The sequence below is a fragment of the Nuphar pumila genome, chromosome 6 (genome assembly GCF_984573655.1).
Source record: "Nuphar pumila chromosome 6, dmNupPumi1.hap1.1, whole genome shotgun sequence".
NCBI lineage: Eukaryota > Viridiplantae > Streptophyta > Magnoliopsida > Nymphaeales > Nymphaeaceae > Nuphar > Nuphar pumila.
In genome coordinates this window covers 52971303-52989602 of record NC_143254.1, presented here as the reverse complement: position 1 = coordinate 52989602, position 18300 = coordinate 52971303, and the positions used below count along the sequence as shown (strand labels likewise).

The 18300-nt window shown below is 38.9% G+C and overlaps 1 protein-coding gene across 3 annotated transcripts; it reads right to left on the bottom strand.

The window, feature by feature from the left end:
- Nucleotides 1–423: 423 nt before the first annotated feature.
- LOC149834858 (heat shock 70 kDa protein, mitochondrial) lies at nucleotides 424–16404 on the bottom strand. 3 transcript variants are annotated; one of them, XM_090011584.1, is made up of 7 exons: nucleotides 16230–16404; nucleotides 10819–10874; nucleotides 10648–10726; nucleotides 10008–10574; nucleotides 9289–9909; nucleotides 8291–8913; nucleotides 424–513 (listed from the first exon to the last, which is right to left on the bottom strand). In XM_090011584.1, exons 1-7 carry the CDS (start codon nucleotides 16314–16316, stop codon nucleotides 510–512), a joined length of 2037 nt encoding a protein of 678 aa, XP_089867710.1. In that variant the 5' UTR covers nucleotides 16317–16404; the 3' UTR covers nucleotides 424–509. The 3 variants fall into 3 exon arrangements, with proteins under 3 accessions (XP_089867710.1, XP_089867709.1, XP_089867708.1); XM_090011583.1 differs by lacking the exon at nucleotides 424–513 and adding an exon at nucleotides 6279–6555; XM_090011582.1 differs by lacking the exon at nucleotides 424–513 and adding an exon at nucleotides 6279–6551.
- Nucleotides 16405–18300: the final 1896 nt, after the last annotated feature.

Here is an 18300-nt window from a genome sequence, read left to right as displayed (position 1 = left end):
GTCTAGTCATAAAAAAAATGTCGCCTAATATACAACTCTGTGAGTGATGGTTCACTCCGACAAACTGTGTAAATGGCCATTGTTCAGTATTAATCTATATTGTCATATAAAAAACAAGAACATCAGTGAAGCATTCATTATGACGCCCCAATATCCCAACTTGGAAAATCTTTAGATTTTTAGAATTTTTTTTAACATTTCGCAAGCGAAAAACCATAAGGAAAATCACTTGGAAAATTTGAGTGAGTTACAGAATGATCAACAAAAAGAAACTTTTCATTACCAATGGGTTACAAAATGAGACAAAGAAGTGTATATCATTTCATTTACAAAAAGATCTCCCAAAAACTGAAGAATTTTTCAAACCAACTGTCAAGACCGCGTAAGTCCAGAGTGTGGGTCCCAAGCCTCTATCACGCAGCCATCGCGATCGCACCCAAGCAATCGTCACCTGTATCCCCATATAACGGGGTCAGTACTCTTGCGAGTTGGTGAGATAATATCCACAACTATCTATTTAGCAAAACATAAGCAGTAATATCATGATGTGTAATGATTAACATGGCTATTTAAATTAAAAGCACAAGTAAATCTAACATGATGGGACAGTTAGAAACATTTGCACTAATGAACAAGTACAACTATAAGCACTTAAAGAACAGTAAGCAAGATAAACAATAGGCAATAATATCAACTAGCATGATGAGACAGTTAAATTAAACATTCAATCAATTAAGCAATTAAACAACTAAGAACTAAACTACAACATAAGCATCAATTCATACATCGGTAGTTAGCAAGTTAGTTTAATTGTTCTGTATTGATTACTCCTTTAGGTACGCGAAAGAACCTCGCATTCTGTAAAAAATATCACCGGCATTTATTATTTTATATTATGTGATAACCGAGATACTAACATGCCGAGTAAAACCTCATGAGGGTGGCCCATGGCCGAGAAAAAACCTCGCATAGGTAACAGATTGTAATCCGCAGTACTGCAGTAGCTGAGGCACCTTAATAGGTCACCTCAACCTCCCTAACTCTGAGTGACTAGAGGCCAAAGGATACTTTTTCTCCTTAAAACGTGTTGTAAAATTGATCGGTCACTCAGGGCTGTATCATCCACTCTCTCCAAGGTGAACCATTTTATGAATGAACGACTGGGCGGTTTATCTTTTTAGGGCTACAGCTAATACACATTCTCTCATCTTAAGGTACTTAGGCCCATCTAGCCTTGTGTTCCCCGCAGGTCAACACAAATAACTCTCAAAGGTCTAGCCCACCCATTCACGTGCTCAAGCCTCACACGGCCTCAAAAGAGCTCTTCACCTGTGAAGGCGACCATCACACATTCATTAGGGTTTATGACACAACAAGCACAAGTGAGCCCTGTTCACGAAAAAGGGCCAACAACCAACACAACTCGCCATGGAGTTCCAAAGTGCACAAGATTTATAAACATGTGTCATATCCCTATTGTGATGTTCATGTCCCCTTATCATTTGGAACGAGTCAAGTGTTAAATGTGCATATACACCCATGTGATGTGAAAGATACAAGAGTCTATTCAAGACGTTGATTCAAGTAGTAACATTGCGCATTCATAGCTCAACTATAAGCACTTGACTATAAGCATGCTTCAATCAATCCATTTGAGTTCAGTGACATGATGTGCAAGTGACAAGTGTTCAATATGTGCTATAACATTGATATTTCATGTCACATCATGCGCATAACGTAAAATTCATAACCATGCCAAGTAGTATGCTTCATTAAGCGTAATTCAAAAGTATCACAATGTTTGAATATCATGCATACGATAGTAATTTCGTAGTTGTGTCAAGTAGTGCACGCGTGATATGACAGTCAAATGTGCTGCGAAAAATGTGTTAATTCATTAACACCATCTTGTTGCCCTTGCATGAGCCATGTGCATGTGTAATTATTTCAATTCCATATTTTTGACAATTCCTTAAACGTACTAAAATGCGAATTGTACCAACTAAGCATGTCACATATGCTTCATATCAAGATTGTATCAATATGTGCAAATGTGGAGTGTATTTTAGCAATAAAATTCATTGCACAAACAACCATAACTTTCGCATATGATTCTTGAATCATTCCACAACACGTTATAGCATTAATATTTTCATATAATATCATGCTCATGTGTATACTTGCAACCGTGTCAAGATGTGCGACAAGTACACGTGATATGAGTCATTCCATCATGCATATTGTGAAAAGCTACTATATTTAAACATCATGGTTAACATTGTAAAGTTCACAATCTTGCTTAGAAATGAGCGTGATATATCGCATTCAAGTTGCAATAACTTCATTTGGGCTTGAATTGTGCTATTTACATTAAAATATAAGTGCAACAAACAGATGTCATGGGTGCAATAAAAAGGCAGCAATTATATATAGTTCAAGCGGTAATTTATTTGTCGCAACAACGGTAGCCAAGGTGCTGCCCAAAACGCCAACGATGCAAGAAAATTACAACAGCTATGTGCTGCCAAAAGTGTGCAAATTGTATAGGAAAAAATGCAGCAACTCACTTGCTGCCATGAACTCAAAGCGTGCAGGAAAAATGCAGCCCGCTAAGTACTGCCAGCAGCGCCAATGTGCAAAAAAAATACATGTTGTAAAGGAACCCATACCCGGACAACAAAGTAGTAGTGTGGTGTTGTTGGAAGTTGCAGCAAGGAACGGGTTGTGCATAGGCACAAAACTTGCCAAAAAGAACATAGCAAGGTATGTTGCCATGTCTGCATACTTCCGCAGTGAAATGGCAGCCACTAGGGCGTTGTCACAAGCGGGTATTCGCGGAAGGGGTGCAGCAAGAAACTGTTGTCTAACACTGCACTCTAATGTTGTAGCAGTGTGCAACCCAGTAAGCATTGTCAGGTGACAAATGATCGAAGAAAGGTACAGCGGTTGGGCACTAGTAGGTGTCGCAAGGGATGCAGCCCACAAGTATCTAGGTCGGCAAGGTGCGGCCAAACATGCAGCCACCCAGCTTGCATGTTGTCGACTGTAGAGGAATGGAACGGGTCTGGTCAGGGACAGGGCCACGCCACGCCAATGAATGGCAGAGTGGAGGTGTGGTGCCATCTGGTCCGGATTGGGACACAGCTGCAACCATCCAGCCTAAACCTCTGCTGCAAGGCGTCTAACAACAAGACTGGTCTGGACCGAGCGTGGTCTAGACCAGGTCATGCATGCATAATCACATGAGGTGGTTCGGCTAAGGCAAGGGCCCAGGCTGCAGCTTGCCAACACCCACCCGGTTGTGGGTGTGGTTGCAGCTTGGCCAAACTGCAGATGCACCAAAGGTGCATGCAGTTGCCAGGAAGGGCAGACCAAAAGAAAGAGAGAGAGGTCGGGTGTGGCTCAGCCGAGACTGGTCCAGGCCAGCAGCCGACCGACCAAGGTCATCCCCGAAAGGGCGTTGTTGTCGAGCTTGGTCTAGTTTGGGACCTCCTTGCCACACGAAAACTGAATGGACAACCCCGAATTTACTGTTATAACATGGCAGAATCCGGGGCCGGCCGTCAAACAAAGACTGACAAAGGGGCTAGAAGGCACCCAAGAGGGTGTCTCCACCCACGAACCCAAAGAAGGGCTACACGGCAAGGCTGACGTACTGCAGACTGACCCATGTGGGTTGTGGTTGCAGCATGAGTAGACCCACAAACCAGCACACGAGGGTGTGTCCGAACCTAGAGGGTTCGGCCCATGCCCACCCATATCCACACCAAACCATGAAGAAGGGTGAAGAGGTATTGCAATAGCATTTGCATAAAACAAAACTCAAACAAAAGAAAAAAGAAACGAGTGCTTGAGCTTGTGCATGAACATGAGTGTGTGCAAACATATTAGAATGGTGAACAAACGCAACTTTATAAGGATGAATCCGCCATTTCCCTTTCCCTTGCATTTCAAAACCAATGCAAGAAAAAAAAAGGGACTAAGGCTTCATTTTTTCGAAAATTTCAAGCAAAGGAAATATGCAAGGTGAACACTACCGTGGAAGCTCACATGTTTGCAACAATGGCAGCTATGGGAAGAAGAATCTCACCTTAAGCTATCGGATTTTCGGCAACAAGGAGGGGAGAAAATGTTGGCTCCCTTGCTTGGAGTGTAGGGAGAAGTTCCAAACTTTGGCACCCACCCCTACACAAGGGCAAAGAGGGAGGGGTCAGTTCTCACAAGACTCCCACGATTTTGTGGAGAGAGAGAGAGCCTTTAAAAAAATGCATTTCCTTTCCTCTCTCCTCCTTTAAGGAGGTTTATAAAGGACTAGGGTTTCTCTTTTGACGGTTCGGATTAAATCTTCAAAAAGGGACGGTTGAGAGTCCCCTTTAGGGGTTTGAATTTTGAAAATCCTTTCAAAAATGCCACCCCCCCCCTTTTGGGCAGTTTTCATGGTTTTCGGCATTTTTTTTTTAGTATTTTCAAAGTGGCATGGGCTGCACTCAAGAGTGCGCCCATGCCCTTAGGCTGATGTTGGCCTTATGCCAACTTTCCAAAATTTAGAAAACCTCTTTTGAACTTTGTTAAATTTTATTTTGGCTCATTTCCAAAAACCTACCTTTTTTTAAAATTAAACTTAGAGTTTAAAATTCATTTCCTAATTTCTTATCATTCTCAAACATTTCAAAAAGGAAAACTCTTTTAATGTAATGTTGTCAATAATAAAAGTCATAAAAGATTTCAAGGGTTCAAATCAAATGAATATATATATATAGAGAGAGAGAGAGAGACCTACTACATTCATATATATTTGAAATTTCACCATAAATTAAATAATTTTCTCAGAAAAATCGTGGGTCTTACATTCATAATCTACTCTTAACTTTGAATCTGACCAAAACATATTCACATCATATCCATCTTCATCCAGTTGCATTGCACTAAAGAAACCAGGGTCAATGTTTGATTTCTTTTGTAAGTAATCAATCAAAGAACATATTTCTTCATTCTTCATGTTATCTGTCATCTTGTTTCTCAAGTGATTTCTTAGATCCATAGGTGTGAATGACATGTTCTCGCGACCACCATCTATGTGCGCGCATAAATTGTATGTCTTCCTTGGTGCAATGCTTGTGCTATTAGCAATTACACCATGCACTTCAGTTATTTTATGATGTGACCTTAACATAAAAGTCATAAATGAAGCTGATAATTCATGGTTATGATCACTGATTAAAGTACGAACTACATATTTCTCATTCGAAAGTGTTCTTAACACCATTCTTGTTGGACATCCATATCTTAAATCTTGCTTACTCCTTATTGGATTTCCACTTGACTTCTTTCAACCTTCCTTAGAACAAACATATGTCTTTCTTACCACGACATCATGTGCATTTTTTGACAACGAATACCTTCTAACACTGAAATCAAGTTTTAAGGCATAATCATTGTAAAATTTCTATGCAGTTTCCTCATTATTAAACTGCATTCCTTCTATAGGAACAGAGTCAAGTGTACTATAATGTATATTCTCAGTGTTTGCACCTTTATCAAGTGCATTGTCATGATCGTCTACTTCACTATCAAATTATATTTCTTTTGCTGGAACATTCATGTCAAGAGTGAATCCAATGCCTGCACCCTTTTTATCAGGTGCATCATTAGTGCACATGTTCACTTCTTCAAGTGCATCATTAATATAGATGTGCACTTCTCCATAACTTTTCAATGATTGAGATAGATCATCTTCACTGCAACCAGATGATAAGCTCACCACTGTCATAAGCAAGATATCAATTTGCGTTAGCCAGCGCATACATTTACTATGATTAGATGCATATAACAATAGATACCGATAAGGTTAAGCAAGTCAAAGAAACGATTAAATGAATCACAGTATAAAAGCAACAACGATTTGTTATTTGCTTATACTATGCATCAAGTTGTTATTTACCATGCCAATAAAAGAAATGATATGTCGTATATGTGTGTTGACGATAGTGATTCACGTGACAGCGATTTAATTATATCTACAACGCTGTGAAGCGATTTCAATAGAAATTGCTAAATGAGCAGCAATTTGAATACGAAAATTATCACTGCAAGCGCGCAACAATGTATTTTCGCATGCACACATTTTAAAATTCTTTATACAAATATCTTACAAATTGATATAAAAAATAAATAATATCTTACAAATCGATATACATATTACATAATATATTATAAATCGATACGGCAATTCAGTATAATAGCTTACAAATCGACACTACAAAACACATAATATCTTACAAATCGATATACATATTGCATAATATATTACAAATTGATACGGAAATTCAGCATAATAACTTACAAAATGATATTAACAAACAAAACAATATCTCACAAATCGGTAGTATGTTACTACAATCGCGATTTGCGTTACATTGCATATACTGAGTGAATGAACGATACCGAATGGGGTAAAGGCCCTTCCTCGCATATGTAAACAAGCATTTTTGTCAATAGGTCCCAGCGTCTTACAAATGTCTTTAATTTTTCAACTGTCGAAAAGATAACATCTACCTGCAATAACAAAACAACGCCTTAATGACACTCACGACAACATACGTTCTTCAACAATAGCATGATGACATGAAAAGGTACGCACAACGCCTTAATGGCACTTGTTAGAATGTTGTGCATCATTTTTTTTTCCATACTGCCTAACAAAAATGAAGAAAAGAAGACGGTAAAAAGAGAAGGCTGACAAATGCCCCTATAATGCCCACCAATGATCGAATCAATCGGTCAATTTATAATTATCTCCACGAGGTAGGAACGAACCCGAGAATGTTTTATAACACAAGGCAGGAACGAGAAGACGACAATGTGTTGTAACACAAGCTAAAAATCAAGGTGAAAACCTGAACTCGATACAACGACAAAAGATGCTCCAACAACAACAAACGACGGTAAAAAGTACATCATCAAAGGGAGCTCTTGTTACAACAAATGGTGCAAATGAAACGTTTGGACTTTGAAAAGTTAACATCATCCTCAACTTTCTGGATAAAAGACATTTTTGTCCTTTTTTGAACCGCCGTTTCCCTTTTTTGGATGGAGAACATGTTTGACCTTTTCTCAAACTATCATTTCATGGCGAAAAAGGGTAGTTAAGTCTTTGCAACCGCACCAGACTCTGATACCAACACACAAAAATACGAGCCCCACGTGCTTATATACATGGCGCTCATTCGGACCCCCAAGCACACACTGTAGCAAACCCTGTGTCTTCAGGGGAGAAGAGGTAACACCCCATGCTTGACTATCCAAAAAAATCCTCATAAAATTTATTCATTTTTTTACATGATGCCAACATTTAAACATAACCCTGATGAATACTTTATGAGAAAACAAAACACAGTAACAGTTGAAGGTGGGCATGCTTGAATTTCCTGTGAGGAAAGTATTACAGGAAACCGTACGTAAAGCCACCAGCATTCTGAAGGGGATGATGGCTGATATCTTGAAAAGGGCGCTTCCCAACTCATCAGAACAGAAATGCAGGCGGTCCTTGCATAACCGTAGATGAGCATATCAATCTTGGAAGCTGATGATCCAAGTTTTGGATGGGCCCACGCAAAACCGAAGCATGTACAAAGAAGATGAGAGATCCATACCAAACCCACATCATATCAACAGTGGTCATTCACCATATTCATAACTAAATAGTAGCAAGCTATCTCAATCTGAAATGGACCACATTGTCACGAAAACATAAGGAAAGTAGTAGATAAAGATCGTTCAATTTCCACGATCAGACATGTGCACATGCAAAACACACACACAGAGGGGGTACTAATATTTAAAATGAGCAAGCATACATCCAACACACGAAATAATGAATGGAGGTGATCATCAACATGAGATAATGGCACAAATCTCTTCCCAATTCAAAGGAGCAGTACACGCATTTATATGAACTTTGGAACTTCAAATCAATTTGATTATTACTTTTGAATTCACAAGTTCCAAGAATTTCCAGCAAAGGGTATCCTTAGCTGAGAACCTGGCCTGCATTAATTATTTCCATCGAGCATTAGCGTTGTCAAAAAAAGGATCACTATTTTTCTAATTCTCAAGAGGGTGTATGATCCCTACCAAACAGATGTTTCAGGCCTAACCCGACCTTCCCTACAGAATACATACAAAATTGTACTGCATGCCTAGAAATAAGCACATCCGTTCTTAAAACAGAAGAAACATTGTCTCAGCATCCTAAACTTAGGCAATATGGACAAAAATCACATCAACTTACTTCTTAACCTCCTCATACTCTGCCTCCGGTGCCTGATCGCCGCCTTGAGAGCCAGCAGCGCTGCCACCAGTAGACCCTCCGGACGAGTTCATGTGCTGGCCAATCTTTGAAACTGCCTTGTTTGCAGCATCAAGCTTTGCCTTTATCTCATCAACATTCTCGCCAGCCATAGATGTCCTTAGATCAGCTATTGCAGACTCTATCTCAGACACAACTTCTGCAGGAATCTTGTCCTTGTACTCATTCAAGCTCTTCTCCATACTGTAGATTGCAGTGTCGGCACTATTCCTTACATCGATCAAAGCTTTCCTCTCCTGGTCCTTCTGTGCATGCAACTCTGCTTCTTTGACCATTTTCTCAATCTCGTCTTCAGAGAGACCTCCTGATGACCTGATGGTGATTTGCTGCTCCTTAGCAGTAGCCTTATCCTTTGCAGAAACAGTGACAATTCCATTGGCATCAATGTCGAACGTCACCTCAATTTGAGGCATGCCTCTGGGAGCTGGAGGAATTCCTACAAGGTCAAACTCACCCAAAAGTTTATTGTCTGCAGCCATCTCACGCTCTCCTTGCAATACCCGGACTCCTACCTGAGTCTGGTTGTCTGCTGCAGTGGAGAAGACCTGGCAACAAAAGAACACATTCATCAGAAACCGACTCTCAATACAGTTAGAAAAGGCTTAATTCTTAACGTCAAGCAGCATTTACAAATCTTAGAATTGGGGTTAGGATAGATCAAAATCTGGTTAGGTTTAAACATCAAAGGTTAGATCTAGTCGGTATTACTCCACACCATTCAGGCAACGTGGAGAACACCTGCAACTGGTGAGCCATCACTAACTCCATTGAGCCACTCAAGGCCTACAAATCTTCAACAGGGACTTGAATTGAGTTGTTGGGAACCTTTAGTAAACAAAATGAATGCAAAATCCATCTTGTTCCTGTTTCTACTGTATAGACATGGATGTTTGAACTAAGTTAGTTTATTGCCTCTATACCTGACTCTTCTTCGTTGGAATGGTGGTGTTCCTGTTGATCAACCTGGTGAAAATGCCACCCAGAGTCTCAATACCAAGTGATAGAGGAGTAACATCCAAGAGAAGCAGCTCCTTCACGTCACCACGAAGAATGCCTCCCTGAATTGCAGCCCCCATTGCCACTGCCTCATCTGGATTAACTCCTTTGCTTGGGCTCTTGCCAAAGATCTCAGAAACTACTTCTTGAACTTTTGGAACTCGAGTCATTCCACCAACCAGAAGAACTTCGTCAACATCCTTAATGGATATGCCAGCATCTTTCAGACAGCTCTTGCATGGGTTTCTTGTTCGCTCAATCAGGTTGTTAACCAAGCTCTCAAACTTGGACCTTGTCAATGTGATGTTCAAGTGTTTTGCACCAGAAGCATCTGCTGTAATGAATGGCAGGTTGATATCTGTCTGGGCTGTGGATGACAGCTCTATCTTTGCTTTCTCTGCTGCCTCTCGAAGCCTTTGCAAGGCCAACCTGTCTTTTGAAAGATCTATTGCCTCAGTTCTCTTGAACTCACTCACCAGAAACTCTAGTAGCGCATTGTCAAAATCCTCCCCACCCAGAAAGGTGTCACCATTGGTTGCCTTAACCTGAACAAAACAGACCACCATTAACAAAGTGAAACCAGGACCAACAGCTCCACAAAGCCCATGCTGGTTGTTATCATTAATTTTAAAAAATAGGATACCTCAAAAACGCCATTAGAAATCTCCAGAATTGAGACATCAAATGTCCCACCCCCTAGATCGAAGACGGCAATTAGGCCCTCCTTATTGTTTAATCCATAAGAAAGTGCAGCAGCTGTTGGCTCATTAATGATCCTCTGCACATCAAGTCCTGCAATCCTTCCTGCATCCTTTGTGGCCTGCCTTTGAGCGTCATTGAAATAAGCTGGAACAGTAATCACAGCTTTGCTAACAGATTTTCCAAGGTAGGACTCCGCAGTTTCTTTCATCTTAGTAAGAACAAAGGCACCAATTTGACTTGGAGAGTACTGCTGTCCATTTGCTTCAACCCATGCATCACCATTGGGTGCTTTTACTATCTTGTAAGGAACCATCTTCATCTCTTTCTGAGTCTGTGGGTCATCGAAGCGTCTTCCTATAAGTCGCTTGGTTCCAAAAAGTGTATTTGCTGGATTAGTTACAGCCTGACGCTTGGCTGGAGTTCCGACAAGCAATTCCCCCTTTTGGTTAAAAGAAAGAACCGAGGGGGTAGTCCGGGCACCTTCAGAATTCTCTATCACTTTTGCATTCTATATGGTATGCAACAAAAGTTAGCAATTGCACGAATCAGATAAAATTAAGAACAGAAGAAAAAAAGACAACCTTTCCCTCCATAACTGCTACGCAAGAATTAGTGGTACCCAAATCAATTCCAATGACATCATTTCCAGTGGGTTTGGAGCTGCATAGGACAATGTTTGTCATAGTTAAGAGAAATCAAAAGTTACATATGTCAAAGATGGAGAATGGAATGTCTAGTAACCAAACCAATACCTAAAGGCTCTCATCCATCTGTGGGACGTTCCATATGGACTGTTTGAGCTGTTAACCTAAACTCATAAGCAAGCAACAGAAGAAGCAGGAAGTGAGCAACTTAATCCATAATAACCAATGGTTTCCACTGGACATGATCCAAAAAAAACTCTAGGGGGACAGAAGCAAAAAAACATAACAGTTTAATTCCAGTGCAAATCAGTTGATTCATTAGAAAGTTCACAAAGGACAAGTTTGGAAGTGGGAAAGTAATAGGAAAAGTGGTAGAAAAGAAAATTTAAAATTTTCCGTCCGTCTAAAAGAGAAATTTTGGAAGGATTTTTTTACTAAAATCTGATTTTTTGATAATAAAAATTACTCCACCTAGGGGAATGGAGGAATTTTTCATATCAAAAACTTTCTGGGTAAGGGCAAAGCCCTCATTTCTCTTCCTACTGTGATCTCTCTCTCTCTCTCTCTCTCTCTCTCTCTCTCTCTCTCTCTCTCTCTCTCTCTCTCTCTCTCGTGGATCTGGTCAATCAACCTCTCTTTCTTGTTTCTATCCAAAAGAGAGTGAAAAAGAGGGGGGAAATCTTTGCTGGGTATCAACATGCATCAGCATGCATCCTTGCCCTCGTCTGCTGTTGCAGTTGGGTTTTGTGCTACCATTAAACCGAGTCATATCTTGCTGATGCTGTTGGATTCTGTTCTACCTATAAACTGACTCATATTTTGTTGGGTTTTGTTCTCATATTTTGTTGGGTTTTGTTCTCATATTTTGTACAACTCTTGGGTTTTGATACAGATAAAACTTGTCCAACAGTAGATGGATCGAGTGTAAATAAATTTAGAGCCTCGTAAAGGCATAAATTATTTTCTGTAGATGGCCACATAGCGACTAGCAGTTATCTCTGATTTTTCTTATAATGTGCAAAAGAAAGCAAACAACTAGCCATTGAACTGAACAGAAAAAATTAATTACTATCAATTGTGAACAACAACTTGGGAGTGGAAAAGGTACTACATTGACTTGGAGAAAATGTGGAAAAAATATATTCATTTCAGTGCTCACTGGGAGAACACATGCAGCATGGCTTTAGGTTAATGATTCAATGCATGAGGTCCATGATCTATGGCTTATACATGAGACAAAGCCTTCGCATCTATGAAGTCTATGAGTGAAGCAATATATTGTGCTTAAATATTACTCCTAACTATCACAAAAAAAGAAACCAACATATCTAGAAGGGTCTGCCCTTACTTCACACCAGATCGAAAAATGAGACTCCCATATAAAATGTTATGTAGTCAAAATCACTAGGTGGTGCCTAGTCGGTAGAGCCCTAAAAAGACTAGTCGATGACTAGGCAGACTAGTTGGTACTCCAATTAAAATATAAAAAAGTACAAAAAATATACATAAAAATATGTTTAATTCTTTTACTAATAAGATGTTTTCATTGCACAAGTACAAAATTGCACATGCTTTCACAAAATATATTAATATACATAACCAAAATATACATATATATAATTGTACACACACAAACATATATATATATATATATATATATATATATATTTATTTATTTATTTTAATTATTCATAGCATATTAGTATAATCAACAAAATATTCTTTCAACCTTTCATAGAAGCACAATAACATATATATATATATATAACATATTACATAATTCATAATACTAAACATGCTTTCAAGCTTTTATAGAAAATTTCATCAAAAACAAAGTAACACACACATATATAAAAAAACATAATCATATATACAAAAATAACAAAATATAAATAAAATTAATAAATGACTAAATTGCCTTCGTGCCTAGGCGGAGGCAGCTTAGTCACCGACTAGCTGCCTTAGTTGGTGCCTAGTCGGCAAAATTGGTACCTTTTAAGGTACCCACCTAGGAATTGCAAAGGATAGGCATTTTACTTGCACCTAGACCGACTAGGCGGGCTAGTCGGTGCCTAGTCGAGGCTTTTGATTACATAGATAAAATGGTAACCTAAAAATACTTTTGATTCCTGCCAAGGCCAACATAAACTCTATTATGTTGTTAACAATGTGCACTTTAGATGGGAGCACACTAATCCAACCATACTGTGAAACTAATACAAGAGTTAAAACTAACCTACCAACAAACTAGCTTACCAAGGAATGCACGAAGCAGAAGCCATGGTTAATCAAGAAGATAACGCTTTGGTACTTAATTCGCAAATATCTGGACATCAATCCATTTGTAATGTTTAAGATATTTACAATTTTTTTGCATAAATAAGCCCAATAAGTCCTTTAAAAAAAACTGGCAAAATGAAATGACTGAGAAGATTTGTGAATCTATGATGAAAAACATTCCATGATTTAAAAGGACGTATATAACCTTTCATGTGTCCTTTGTGCTTTTCAATCACATCACATGCAATTCTCAGTCCTTTTTTTGTTCCCTTAAAGAGACAGCATCTGTCTTTTTTTAGAAAACAATACATGGACATGGAAATAAGGAAGACAGTGTCATTTGGAAGTAAAATGATTGAAGCAGATATTAGTGGGTGCAATCTAACCTGATCAATCAGCAAGAGAAAAATAAGAAATGTATTTGATAATCCCTCCTGATAGAATGCTTTTAATATGACATGCCTAAAATGATAAGATCCATTATTGCTTTCTCACACAAATAAATGCAACGTCATTGGTTTGAGCAAGAAAGCTGGACTGGCTAGAACTGCACAACTTAACCGAGTGATCTTGGGTTCAGATCCCACCCCCTCCAGTTTGACAAATGAAATGAAAAAATGCATCTTCATTTGAGTTACTGGGTAAGATGATCAAGATATGTCACACGGACTCGGCTCCAAGGTCGCCGCACCCGCGTCAACACGCACCGACACGGGTGCGGACACGGGTGCGGCTCGGACTCGGTCAACCCGACCCCCTCCCTCCTGTAAGCAAAAAAAAACCCTGAATCAGGCTTCACAACTCATCACTTGTCCCCTAATGGGCACAACTTTGACCGAGTCTTTATATATATATATATAGTTGAGCCCCCGTGTCCAAAATTTTTGAAATTGCGCCGCACCCGTGTCGCACCCGCACCCATGTGACATAGCGAGGAACATATAACACTATGTCACAGTAAATGGTTTAATCAACAATAAGTAACATGCAGTTGCATCAATCATCAAGTGGTGCACATAAGACTGAGATAAGCCCTAGAACCTTGAGAACGTAGGAATACAAATATTCATTGTCAAGAGGATGATGGAAGAGACAGCATCTATTTCATCCATGGCCCCAGGGGTCATTCATCCTTGGAGCTGAACCTCAATTTTTATTAGAGTTTTTTTCATAATCGCTCCTCCCTTATAAGGAAACTTAAATCCATCTTTCTTTTATCCCATTTCCCAAAATCATCCCTCCCTTGTTGCCAACCATGACGAAACAATCCTTAGGGTGACTGGACATCACGTGTGAATTTATCCTAACATTATGAAATGTAAAGACAATTTTGGGAAATCAAATATGAAAAGTTCACAAAATATATCTCATATATAACCATTTATTCTCTTATAAATGGTGAAAATGGTTTATGTAGGGCTTTATGTAAAATGTTCTCAATAGAGGATAATGAAAACATAGAAGAATGTAAGCAAACTTGATGTCATATAATTAAATATGATGCATCTAAGATCAAGCAAATGACAATATTATTCACTGTGATACATCAAAAGAAGATGATGAAAGATCAAGAAATGCTGATTAGAAGAAATTAGATGTACTAAAAGGCAATTGAATGAAGTATACTAGCGTAAAGAACAATAGCATTTGTGTATAGAAGGAGGACTTCAGTCCACAAATGGTTGGTGCTGCATCAGGTTACTTTATGAGCCAAAGTACGTTTACAGTTTTCATGTTAGTATGGTTCTGCAGATCCAGCACCAGGTAGTGAACAAGACAAGAAAACTTGCCACCACCTCTGAAATTAGCTTCTATTTTTAACCAATGCATCAAAGATTTGGCAGTCGTGAAACTAAAACTACAGACTGTTTATATCATCTTCATTTTCAGCCCGCAATGGTATCATATCAACCAAGTCCAAAAAGGAGGCTTCACAGGTTGGGAAACTTCAGAGAAATAGGAACCATAACTAGGGGGCAGCTTCAAAGGCTGGAAGCTTGAAAACAAGTCAAACACGAACTTATTGGTAGGATTGATTAGGTAAACGAATTGTACCCCAGCACAGGCTCATTTAAAGCCCGATAAGCTCATAAAATATCAAATATGTAATATATATATATATATATATATATATATATATATATATATATATATATTCAGGATGTTATCTAACAAAAATAAAACTGCTACAGTAACAGTTGTTATGCCATGTCAGGTAATGGATTCAAATTCCATCCTTATATATATCGTCTCAGCTCATGTGCAGTCCTATCCATTCAAGGATGTTGCATTCACCATCAAACATATAATCCATTTAAATGGCCTCCAAAGCAATTTTGTAGCTCCAATGGTGCCAATGTAGGGGAACAACTGTACGACCTTAGCCAAGCAATTTGTGAGCCTGGTACCTGACGTACCAACCGGGCTTGCACAGCGAAATCTTGGGTTTGGCTCAGCTCATATGCAGCCCTATCCGTAACAACACGAATGTTGCATTCACCTCAAACATTTAATCCGTTTAAATGGCCTCCGAAACAATTGTGTTGCTCCAATAGTGCCAAAACTACTGTAAATCAATACCCATAACCATGTCCTTGTTCATCCAGAAAAAAGGTATCCACCATCGTCACGTTTGCACCAACGACTAAAGTGCCAGGCACCCACTACCCACTTTTGGACTTGAACTATAAGCCGAGCCTTTTTCTCGCCCTTCTCCTTGCACTTGCACTTCAAGGCCAACTATTGATCCAGTCGATAAAAAAAAGAGATGTCCATCGATCCCCATCCATCGATCGAAAGAAACAAAGAAATATATCATCCTATCCTCCTCATCGATCGATTGAAAATTAGTAATTACGTCAGGAAGGGGAGCTAAAATGAAACTATTTCTATAAAATAAAAAAACCGAGATTGCCGCATCCAGAAATTAATCGTCCAAGCTCCAAAAACGGTATTAACAATAGAAATGCCCAAATCACGCTATCACAGAAAAAGAAAAAAGAGAGATGATGCAGTGAAGTTGGGATTTAGCAGTAGTAAAACTCAAACTAGCAAAAGCACTAATACTCTAAACTGAGCTGAAGCAAAGAGCCAACGCAATCAACACTCAGATTAGAGAATATAGTCCCCAGAGGATCAGTACAAGCAAAACCCTAACAGAGAAACAGGAAAAAGATCCCCACGAAAGGAATGGAAGAAGAGGTCATCGAAAACGATCGGAGGGAAGAAGGAACGCGTACGGAATGATAAAGGCAGCCGATAGAGAAAGAAGAGTGGAGGGGAGAACACCGCCTCCTTAGAGCCCTGAGCATCACGGAGGCCGCCATCTTCTTCTTCTTCTGCGTCGCACACGAGACGGTCGGGCTCGGGTGCGCTTAATTTAGAGGTTTTGCCCTAGAAAATGAGGTCGGTGGCTTCCGGAGTGTCGCAGTGACGGCTTTTATAGGCTATCCCAAAGGCCGAGAGCCCGATCAGCGGACGCGATTGGTTCAGTCCGTTCGCTTTTGAGCCGGCCGGGTCGAATGATCCAGGCCCAGTGCACGGGCTCCGGTAACGTTCAAGTAGATTGGTTCGGGTCGCCCCCAAACCCTAGACCCATATGAATCTGTTCATGGATGGCAATCGACAGTAGAAAAATTAAGATCGGTCCGAACTCAACCCCTTTTGAACTGAGAATGGAGGACATAAAAGCAGGAATGGATCGGGGATGAAGATGAAAATCAAAAGCCTTGCCCCTGCCCCCCCCCCCTCGTGATCTTTGGTAATGAAATTTTTAATATACTCTTATATATATATATATATATATATATATATATATATATATATATATATATAACCCTAAACCCTTCCTCTCTTTGTTTTATTCTAAAAATAAAGTTATTTTTGTAACAATTCTTTCTACACGAGGCTAGATTTGTAGCGGGATGAAGACTTTGCAGTTACGCTCGAAATCGCTAGGGAGTCCGAACTCTCAACCCTTCTACTTGAATGCTTTTAGTAAGTAAAACTATTACTTTCTGTGAATGTTTGTATGTATCATTCATATTCATTTTCACTGCATTTATAGATGTGAAGAGTTCAAGTTTTGGGACACAACTCCTGGGAGAAATTCCTTTATCCCTCAAGAGACACTTTTCTTGAATTTCAATATTATAACTATTGAAAAATCCCCAAGAGTCACTTATGATCACACGACCTTACATCTTTCACCTGGTTATAAGGGACTTACTGTGTTTATTTGCTTGTTCTCAACAAGAACCTAGCATACACACTTTTCGAGTAATGTTTACTCTCATTGTATTTATATGCTTGTTCTCAACCAGAACCTTGCATATACATTTTTTGAGTAATCTTTACTCACATTGTGTTTATATGCTTGTTCTCAACTGAAACCTAGCATACACACTTCATGAGTAATCTTTACTCATTTACCACTTAGACATATCTGAGTCTCATCTGACTTACATGTCTAGTGAAAACATTCTCAATGACTGCCTTAGCTAGCGGGTCTGCTACTATGTCACTTAAAAGAATATAGTTCACTGTTATTTCATTTTTCATAAGCATATCATAAATATATTGATATTTAACTTCAATATTCTTACTTTTAGAGCTATCAAATCCTATTTGTGCTAGTTTTATAACAACTTTATTGTCACAATATAGTTGAACTTGATCTTTTAGAATGTCTAATTTTAACTCATTTAAGAAATGATTTATCCATATAACAAATGTGGCTACCATGTTACAAGCAATATACTCAACTTTCTATGTATGCTCTGCCACACACCCTTGTTTCTTACATGATTATACAATTGTCTCATCTCCTAACATAAATACATAACCAGAGGTGGACTTTACTTCATCTCTATCACCAACAAAGTCACCGTCTGAGCAGCCTACAAGCTTTAAATTATTTGACTGATAACATAGCTTAAGTTCCTTAGTTTTCTTTAGACATAGAAAAATTTTCTTCACTACTTTCCAGTGAGAGAGTCTAGGATTACTTTGATATTGACTCTCTATACTTAAAGAAAAGCTTAAGATAGGTCTAGTACAAAGCATTGCAAACATCAGGCTTCAAATTGTTTGAGCATAAGGAATATTCAACTTTTCATGTCCATCCTTTGGACAATCATTCTTAATTAGCATTTAGCCTTTTACTACAGAAGTACCTTTTGCCTTGATACTTTTCATTCTAAATTTCTTTAGAATGTGGTCAAGATATTTTTCTTGACTTAGACATAACAATCGTAATTTTCTATCTCTGTGGATTTTAATTTTAATGATATATGAAGCTTCACATATATC